This window comes from Montipora capricornis, chromosome 1, assembly GCF_036669925.1.
Source record: "Montipora capricornis isolate CH-2021 chromosome 1, ASM3666992v2, whole genome shotgun sequence".
Lineage (NCBI taxonomy): Eukaryota > Metazoa > Cnidaria > Anthozoa > Scleractinia > Acroporidae > Montipora > Montipora capricornis.
In genome coordinates, this window is record NC_090883.1 from 38,725,914 (window position 1) to 38,735,666 (window position 9,753).

The window sequence follows — 9,753 nt, forward strand, 5'->3', positions numbered from 1 at the left end:
AGTAGAAGTGTAGATATGTCTTGTAGCCACTGGCATTCTTGTCAGTTGTAATTGATAGGACTATCATTACAGTGTCCCAATTTTTTGGGAAATGTCTCCTTCAATTTCAAAAGAAAAGCAACATTTGCTCAAAATACACACTGTATTCAGTTAAAACTTGTATCATGTGATGAATGGAGGTGGGGTGTGACTGTGTCTGTCAGCAAGCCAAAATCAAAGGTCCTTTTTGTTGTCAATGAAAGGCTGCATAATTTATGTTTTGGGCTCTATTGTTTGAAAATATAAATTAGTCCTCTTAGCCTTTTGCATGTTTTTCAAAGTGGCCTATTCAGATTTTTGCCCTCATGTGTTCCTCATTTTTGTTAGTCCTTAACAATTTCCTGTGATTCAGACGTGATTGGTTTTCAGTCTCAGAGTGAGACTTTTTCCTGTTCATGTTGTAACAGGAAAATTTGGTATTGGATGCCATACATCTCGTTCCAAAATGGGCACTATTTTAGTATTGTTTTCTTTCCTTGCAAATTGGCTCTTTAGCGCTTTCAAATGTAAAATTCAAAACAATATTTAACCTTGAACAAGACCAAAAGGGCCAATTTCCAATTAAACAAACAAATACTAAAATGGTAGCCATTTTGGAATAAGGTGTATTCAGTTTGCTGGGGACTATCATTGATTAGAAATGCATTGTTTTCTCTGCAAATTCATTTTAATGACTGTAACTTATTCCTTCTTTTTTCTCTTAAAAAGGGGAACATTTAAAAATTGATGTTAAAAATTGCTTTACATTTACCTATGTTTGTTGCCACAAAACAATGCATATTTACACTATTTACAACATGAATGTGATGCTGTGCATCCTGTGTTGGTCTTGCTTCAGACCATTGCAAACTGACGTGAAGTGAAGTAATTGCAATCCTAGAATACTGACTGACTGACTGAAGTGAAGTAATTGCAATCCTAGAATACCTGTGTGTCATCTAGATTCCATGTATCAGTATTAATCTTAGAACATACTTAGTTTCCTTTTTACAACTCTAAATATCTCACTTTACTGAAAAAGTGGTTCATTAACTGCAATCGACTCCTTCGAGGTTATACCACAGGGTTAAACTAAGACAAGCCAAAATGATGACCACAATGATGCTAGACCAAGACAAAAATAGCTTGAAAATTAATTTTCAACTTTCCTCAACAAATTCAGAGGTTTCAATAAAAGTGAGTTACCAGCGGTCTACCACTGCCTCACACCCCTTATGACTGTTTGATTACCCTAATACCAGGCTCTTGTGTTTGGGTTTGAGCTGGGATCAACACCACCTGTTCCACCGTCACCCACCACTTATGGAAACCTCTTAGTAATCTACACTTTACAAATTTCAAGGAGTTAACTGCCTACTAAGAGAGATCAACAGTTAATTTAGAAGCAGTATTTGATTTGAGATGGCAAATGACCAAAAATATCAAGTTAGCTATGACCAATCTCTTATCCAACAAGGCTGTATGATATACTGTTTTCTTTCCCACTTAAATATTTCAGACTTGCATAAAACTACCAATCTCGCTTTCCATAGGATGAAGCTTTTAGTTCACTAAGGATTAGAATTTTACCACTATGGTTGTACAATGGCACACCTTGGCAGAATTTCAGGAAATACCAGATAAGCTTAGTCCCCATGTGGTATTTGCAAAAGAACTTAATTGTAGCAGAAAGCTGTTTTTGTTGCTACTGTTGCATCAAACCCGAATTTTTTCTCCCCACTAAACAAAAGTGTTTTATTGTGGTCAAGACCTGTCTTAGATGATAGTGTTTCCTCTGGCATTGTGGACCCCAAAACACCCAACATATTGTTGCACAGTATTTCTTTCAACAGTTCTTATTCTGCACCACTCTACTGTTTTTTTCGTGATTCAGAGTCAATATTCTTGCCTACATACACGCTACCATTGGCACCTTGAAATAGTGAATATTCTTTCGATGAAAGCGGTTTGCCACTTTCATCTCTTAGACTTCTAAAGAGATGATCTTGCAGTTCATTAATTTTATTTTTGTAGTAGGAATTCTCATCATGAAGTTTCTTCCTTTCTTTAAGTATCTCTTCTTTCTTCTGTTTAAGACTGTCTATGTCTTCTTCAATATCTGCAACAAGCTCTATCTTCCTTTTACGACACAGTCGTGCTGCAACCTTATTCTTTCCTCTTCTACGAATGTCCCTTGCTCTTTGTGCTTGTGGTTCAGGCAGTGTTTCCAAAAAGGTGTTAAATTCGCTGATAGTCATATCAACTATTTCATCTTCCGAGGCAAATCTTGATGCTGTTGAGGACGAAGCAACCTTAGGCCTTGCATCTTTGTATGCATCTCTTGGCACTTTTACTGGCGTAAATCTAGTCGATGTGCTTGCTGGTTGGTCTGGAAAATCAGTTTTCTCTTGCTTTACTGTTACACTTGATAGGAGTGGTAATGGTGCACTTTCCCAGTCTCCAGTATAGGACTGACTTAAGGAAGATAACTCTGTAGAAGAAAAACCAAACAACAATACATTACATGCCTTTGAAATGGTGACCACGAGTCAATAGAAAAAGTTCTGGATGTTTGAAAGGGTGCAACAATTGGACAGCTTTTAGCCTTGGGATTATTATAAGTGAGTGGAATGATGGATTGCAGTGCACTAAAAATATCAGCAAAGAAATTTTAGAAGTTTATAACATGCTATGAACCGGCAAAGCAGATTAACCAATATCAAAAAATACCGGAAACTCTTTCTTTGTCCCTTCAAAATTTTGCATAACCATTGTTTCCAGTTTCTCTTGGGGCCATTTTAAGTCCCAAGAGAAAATAAAAACAATGCTTATGCAAAATTTTGGAGGGACAAACAAAGAGTATTATGGTATTTTTGATATTGACTTATTGTTGTACACTTCTTGTTTGAGATAAATTGGTAAGGTACCCGCCCCCATGAGGTAATTAGTGGCACCCATTAAACTGTATTTTTTAATATCTTGTCTTCTTTTCTTCCTGCCTATGTACTTTCATGAAGCTGTTCAGTGGTTTTTTACTGAATCTTACGGCTTCTGCCCTTTTATAGGCATGAATTTTAACAATTCCTTGCAGAGCGTAACATGCAGTTCTGCACGCCAAGGAAAAGATCCACTTGAATAAAAGTAATTATCGGAGTTTAATATTTGTGCACATCCTGTAGTGAAAAAACATAATTTGTTAACATGAGAGAAGACCCAAAATGGTAAGTTTCAAAAGCCCTTCGTATGCAAATAACCACCCATGACGAAAGTAAATGGATAATGGTACAGTATATGCAGTATCTTGATATCGGCCCGTTGGTACAACAATGGATCCCTTTCACTTACTTTGCTTAAAAGTCACGAAACCAAACTCGGGCAAGGTCGTTAAAGCAAACTGTGACTGTTTTTGAGCAACGTGATAAATAATAAATATTTGCTATGCGCACTTGTCATGAAATAGGGGCAAAGCATGTAATCCCTTCAGTCTTGATCATTACGTTTTGGTTACGGACGTGTAATTACGCAACGACATACTTTATTTTCCTTTACTTATCACGCACAACTCTTCGCTTTAAAAAATAAAATGAAGTTAGACATACCAGTAAAAGATCCACCACTGTCGTTTCTTGTCGCTGTTGCTTCTGAAAAAACTGGCAGAGGTTCCTGGCCAAGCGGGAGCAAGTTATCGTGTTTACTCTCGACTGTAGTTTCAACCACTGGGCGAGGATCAAAAATGTCTAATGGCAGATCATTTGAATAGTCCAAATTATCGGCAAAAGATACAAAATCGAAAGCCGCGTCTCCTTGTGTCCCAGATTCTTGAAATTCTTCGTTTGTGGCAGAGAAATCAATGGAGTATGGGTCGAGCTGTTCTAAACCATCAAATGAGAAAGGCTCTTCTAAAGAAATTGCTTCGAAAGGGTCCTTTCTGATGAAATCGGTTGGAACGTACGATTCGTGAGGGCTGTTTGGAACTTTCCTGGTGTAAGCGTCGACCGGGCTCAATGGTTCGGTCTTGACAATAGGGTAAAATGATTGCTGCTCTGGTGTAAAGGCTTTCTTTTGAGGAGGTTCATCGTAAATAGAGTCCAGGTCAATGTAATCCTCCAGTTCAAAATCAAATCCCTTCAAAAGATCTTGATCAGCCAAGGAAAATCCACTGGCTGCACCAGCATTGTTGAATTCTTCGGGTGCTTGAAAATTGCCACAGCTTGACTCGAGATCGTGAGGAGGAGAACCACTGACTGAGGAAAGAGCGGATGGCGATCGACCACCGTCGGAGCAATAACCGCTATCCAATTCAGCACTGAAAGACGTGCGTGTTTCTCTGGGTGCGTGACTCTCTCCATTAAATAGCATGGCAACTGCATCTGTGTCAAGTTGGTTCTGACTTGCCGTATGCCAATCTAGAAACTCACTGAATGGGTTGCCTTGTGCTACTATTTCTTTTGGTCCAATTGGAAAGTTGAAGTTGCTTGTGCTGCTTGGCGCAAATGCTACTCCAGTGTAATTGTGAGGGTACGCAACAACTGGCATCGGCGGAGTTGTATTTTGGCCCAGAAACCCTTGAAGATCGGGTCTGAGAAGTGAGAGGGCCATCGTAAGATGTAGCAAGTTCGTAGAGTCGAAATATTTTTTGCCAACAGCCATATTTGAACCGGTAATTATCTTCGCGTGGTAAGACTTCAAGGGAACTCGATTTGGTACACTAGAACTGTCCCACTGTCTGAGTAGTTTGCCTGCAAAATTCCTTTTTGACCAATTCACTTTGTGAACGCAAAAGACGAAAACTCGTTCGTTTCCAAGTTATCCGCCCTACAATGTGCAAAAATTTCCTCGTGATCAATTCAATAATGCGCTGAGTCACCGTGCTTTTATAGTGGAACAAACTATTTTGGTATCGATGATGTAGTTTTCTAGAACGTCCAATGACAAGGCTCAAATCTCAACAATCTCAACACTGATTGGTGGATTTCTTATTGACGTCATTTGACAATATATCAACTGTTTTCTTTCTGTTTTCCTGTTTTGCTGAGTTTTGTCCAATAGGTGAATGACAATTGACGTCACCGCATACAACGTCGATCGGGTTAAGCCAGCGGTATTTAAATTCAACATGGCTGACAGTGAATTTACAGAAGCAGAAAGAAAACGCTTAGAAATTATCAACAAGCAGTTCTCTTTACGACAGAAGAAAATTGCCCAAATGAAAAGAAGAAACATTGCAGTATTTGGCTGTCTTTTGTTTTCAGTAGCTGGAATTTGTATCCTTTGAAACTCTCATTTTGCACGATGCAAAAGCTGAAGCTTAGTTCCTTCCTCACGAGTGCAACAAGTATGAACTGAAGGTAGTTTGTAAGACCATGACCTTTTAAATGAAAACTGCCAGCTAAACCTAACTGTGACAATCACGTCCTCTAACCCAAAGTATTATCTTAATGGGATAAGGAGGTGCAAGGAATGCGCAGTGGTGAGAGCACTCGCCTCCCACCAATGTGGCTCCTGGTTCGATTCCGAGATCCGGCGTCATATGTGCGTTGAGTTTGTTGGTTCTCTACTCAGCACCCAGGTTGGACACTTAATTTTGAGAGCACTCGCCATTGGGGCGAGTGACCCTCAAAATGCACTCGCCCAAGAGTTTACCCCCCCCCCCCCCACCCCCTTAATTTCTCCAGCCAATTTAGTCATCTTTCACTTTTGCTATTTAAAGCCATTGAAATTTACTTCAACACTGAAAGGCTATTAAATTAAATAGGAAGTCTGTTTTAGTTTCCACACGCATTGATCAGGGTGCCGGGAAAGGACGGGAAAAAATTCGCTTGCAATGTTGTCAAGCACGAGCACCGAGGATTATTACTTCAATGAAAAATAATATTTAAAGACCTTAAATCCCAAGAAAACACAATGGAGGTGTGATATTATGAAGTGGCGGCCGGGCGTCTGTTAAACCCACCGGATCATCTGCAGCTTTCAAGTGGAAATGTATCTCAAAATTGGAAAAGATTTAAGCAAAAGTGGAGTAACTATGAGCTAGCTATCGGAATAGCCAGAAAAGAAGATCCCATTCGAGTAGCAACTTTTCTCACTGTGATTGGCGACGAAGCCCTAGATGTTTACAATGCATTCACGTGGGACAGTGACGCAGACAAAGTCAAAATGGATAAAGTTCTAGAGCATTTTGAGCAGTACTGTGAGCCTCGCAAGAATACAATCTACGAGAGGTATTTATTCTTTTCGCGTGGACAGGAAAGTGGGGAGCCCATTGATAAATATGCCACTGTTCTACGAAACATGGCAGACTCTTGTGAATTTCAAGATTTGAAAGATTCGTTGATACGCGACCGCATCGTGTTTGGAATCGCTGATCACAACGTGAGAGAGCGTTTGTTGCGAGTCCCAGATTTGACGCTGAATAAAGCTCTAGAACTTGCACGAGCTGCCGAAGCAACCCAAAGCCAGTTGAAACAAATGCAAAACTTGCACGAGGTTAATGCAGTAGGGAAGAAGAAAGAAAACTTCTTCCGAAAGAAACAAGAAGAGAAGAAAAAATCAGCCAACGGCAGTGCTCAGCAGATCGACTGCAAATTTTGTGGCAGGAAACATGTACCAGACAGATCAAAGTGCCCTGCATATGGCCAACAGTGCAACAAGTGTGGAAAAAGAAACCATTTTGCTGCGAAGTGTACAGGAGGAAGGCAGTCCAGTCGTAATTTACATGCCAATCAGAATTTGAATTATGTGCAAGAAGATTCAGATGGGAGTCAATTTGAAGAGTATACTATTGATGTCATAACTTATCAAGTCAGTGCTGTGGAAGAAAAGAAACACCCAAAACAGTTGTTTACATCAGTCAAAGTAAACAATGCTAAAGATGTTACATTTCAGTTGGACTGTGGAGCAACTTGTAATTTGCTATCACTAAAAGAATTCTCAAGCATTATGGGGGATCCCAAAGATCTGTATTTGAGGAAAACTTCTGCAACACTCAAGATGTACAATGGAACCACTATGACTCCACTTGGAAAGTGCACTCTCAAATGTGCCAAAGGTGAGATGAGTACAGATGCAGATTTTTTTATAACTAATGAGGATGTCAGGCCTATATTGGGTGCTGAGTTATGTCAGGAACTGAACTTAATCAAGGTTATGGCAAGTGACATTTCAGAGTCAGAAACTGTGAATGCAGTAAATGACAAGGTTCAAACTGCCCACATTGTTCTAACCAGAGATCAAATTTTGAAACAGTACAGTGATGTTTTTGGGGGATTAGGGTGCATGGATGGCCCATACCATATGGAACTCGATGAAACTGTAAAACCTGTTGTCCACCCCCCTAGGAAAGTCCCTGTAGCACTAAGAGACCGTTTAAAGGAAGAACTGGACAAATTAGTCAGAGAGAAAGTTATCACCCCCGTTACAGAACCTACAAATTGGGTGTCTAGTTTGGTTCTAGTAAACAAGCCAGAGAAGTTAAGAATTTGTATTGACCCACAAGATTTAAACAGAGCCCTGCTGAGAGCCCATTATCCTCTCCCCACCATTGAAGATGTGGCAACTAGGCTATGTAAGGCTAAAGTCTTCTCAGTTTTGGATGCAAAGAATGGATTCTGGCAAGTTCAGCTAGACAAACCGTCGTCACTCTTGACCACGTTTAATACACCTTTTGGCCGTTATCGCTGGCTTCGCTTACCATTTGGAATCAAATCAGCCCCAGAAGAGTACCAGCGAAGAATCCATGAAAGCCTACAAGGTCTGAAAGGTATAGAAGACATTGTAGATGACATACTCTGTGTTGGTGAGGGTGACACCTATGAAAACGCAGTTAAGGATCATGACAGAAACCTAATTGCACTCTTGGAGAGATGTCGTGAGAAGAATATCAAGTTGAATCCAAAGAAGTTACAGTTGAGAAAGCAAGAAGTGCCCTACATCGGTCATGTACTGACCCCTGATGGCCTCAAGCCGGATCCAAGTAAGGTCAAGGCAATTGTAGAAATGCCTACACCTTCAGACAAGAAGGCCGTGCAAAGAGTGCTTGGAATGATTACGTATCTTGCTAAATTTCTGCCTAACCTGTCTGATGTGACGGAGCCGTTGAGACGTTTATTAGACAAAGATGTGCAATGGCACTGGAACGATACACACGAGAAATCATGGAAGCAAGTGAAACAATTGATCACAAGAGAACCAGTGTTGAAGTATTTCGACCCCAGTAAAGAAGTAACACTGCAATGCGATGCATCGGAATCTGGACTGGGTGCTGTCATACTGCAAGAGGGTCAGCCTATAGCATTCTCGTCAAGAGCGCTTACCAGTACTGAAAGAAATTATGCTCAAATAGAGAAAGAGCTGCTCAGCATAGTTCACGGGTGCACACGCTTTGACCAGTACGTTTATGGTAGGCCAATTACAGTACAGACGGATCACAAGCCGCTAGAGAGCATTTTCAAGAAATCTCTGCTTTCGGCCCCCAAAAGGCTCCAAAGAATGTTATTACAGCTCCAGAGGTATAGCTTGAATATAGTGTACAAGCCTGGAAAGGAACTATTCATTGCTGATACACTCAGTCGAGCATTCCTTCCCAATAAGCCGAGTACAGAAGAGTTGAAGTCGGAGGTTTTATCAGTCAAACAGGAAGAGCATCTAATCAAATCCATTGAAGAGATCAACATGGTCGAGTTTCTGCCAATCACAAGTCAACGCCTTGTTGATCTCAGAAGAAAAACTGATCTTGACGAAGGTCTTCAGCAGTTGAAACATATTATCAAGATTGGTTGGCCAGAAACAAAAGAAGAAGTCCCATCAGAAATCAGGAGATATTTTGACTTCAAAGAAGAGCTCAGCATCCAAGATGGTATCCTCTTCAAAGGAAATCGAGTAATAGTACCTGTAGCGCTAAGGCCCCACATGATCACGCAAGTACACTCAAGCCACCTTGGTATTGAAAGTTGTTTAAATAAAGCAAGAGATGTCCTGTTTTGGCCTGGCATGACCGCAGAGATCAGGGACTGTGTTTCTAAGTGCGAAACATGTAACACTTATCAGACAAACCAGCAGAAAGAACCACTCATACCTCATGATCCACCTAAACGTCCTTGGTCTCATGTTGCAACAGACCTTTTCAGTTTTGACAACAAGGAGTGGTTTATCATCGTTGACCACTGGTCAGATTACTTTGAACTGAACCAATTATCCAGTACCAACTCAAGCTCTGTTATCAAGTCTCTCAAGAATCAGTTCGCACGCCATGGCATACCTGATACTCTGTATTCTGACAACGGACCACAGTTTGCTTCCAGAGAATTCAAAGAATTTACATCCGCCTGGCATTTTGACCACCAAACGTCTTCACCACACTATCCACAATCAAATGGCAAGATTGAAAATGCTGTTAAGACAGCCAAGAAGTTACTAACCAAAGCAAAGGCAAGTGGACAAGATCCATACTTGGCCATTTTGGACTGGCGAAACACACCTTCACCCAGTATTGGATCATCACCAGTACAAAGATTATTTGGACGACGTACAAAGACACTGTTACCTACAGCAGGAACTTTGTTACAGCCAAAGATCGTGGAGGGAACTGAAGGCAAGCTCAAAGAAAGAAAGACGAAACAAGCACTGTTTTACAACAAAGGAACAAAAGAGCTTCCTGTGCTTCAACCCGGAGACACAGTGCGCATGAAACCGCTGCCATCAGACAAAGAAAAGCTGTGGAGAAAGGGATCTGTTGTC

General features: G+C 40.6%; 1 protein-coding gene and 1 long non-coding RNA gene across 2 annotated transcripts in view; one reads left to right on the plus strand and one right to left on the minus strand.

The window, feature by feature from the left end:
* Positions 1–687: 687 nt before the first annotated feature.
* On the minus strand, positions 688–4,934 carry LOC138042791 (uncharacterized). The gene is made up of 2 exons (XM_068888801.1): positions 3,618–4,934; positions 688–2,509 (listed from the first exon to the last, which is right to left on the minus strand). Exons 1-2 carry the CDS (start codon positions 4,666–4,668, stop codon positions 1,890–1,892), a joined length of 1,671 nt encoding a protein of 556 aa, XP_068744902.1. The 5' UTR covers positions 4,669–4,934; the 3' UTR covers positions 688–1,889.
* Positions 4,935–5,110: 176 nt separating this feature from the next.
* LOC138042805 (uncharacterized) overlaps positions 5,111–9,753 on the plus strand; it is a 10,627-nt gene continuing 5,984 nt past the window's right edge. The window contains exon 1 of the long non-coding RNA XR_011131090.1: positions 5,111–5,282. This is a non-coding gene — a long non-coding RNA (uncharacterized lncRNA). The remainder of the gene's footprint in view (positions 5,283–9,753) is intronic.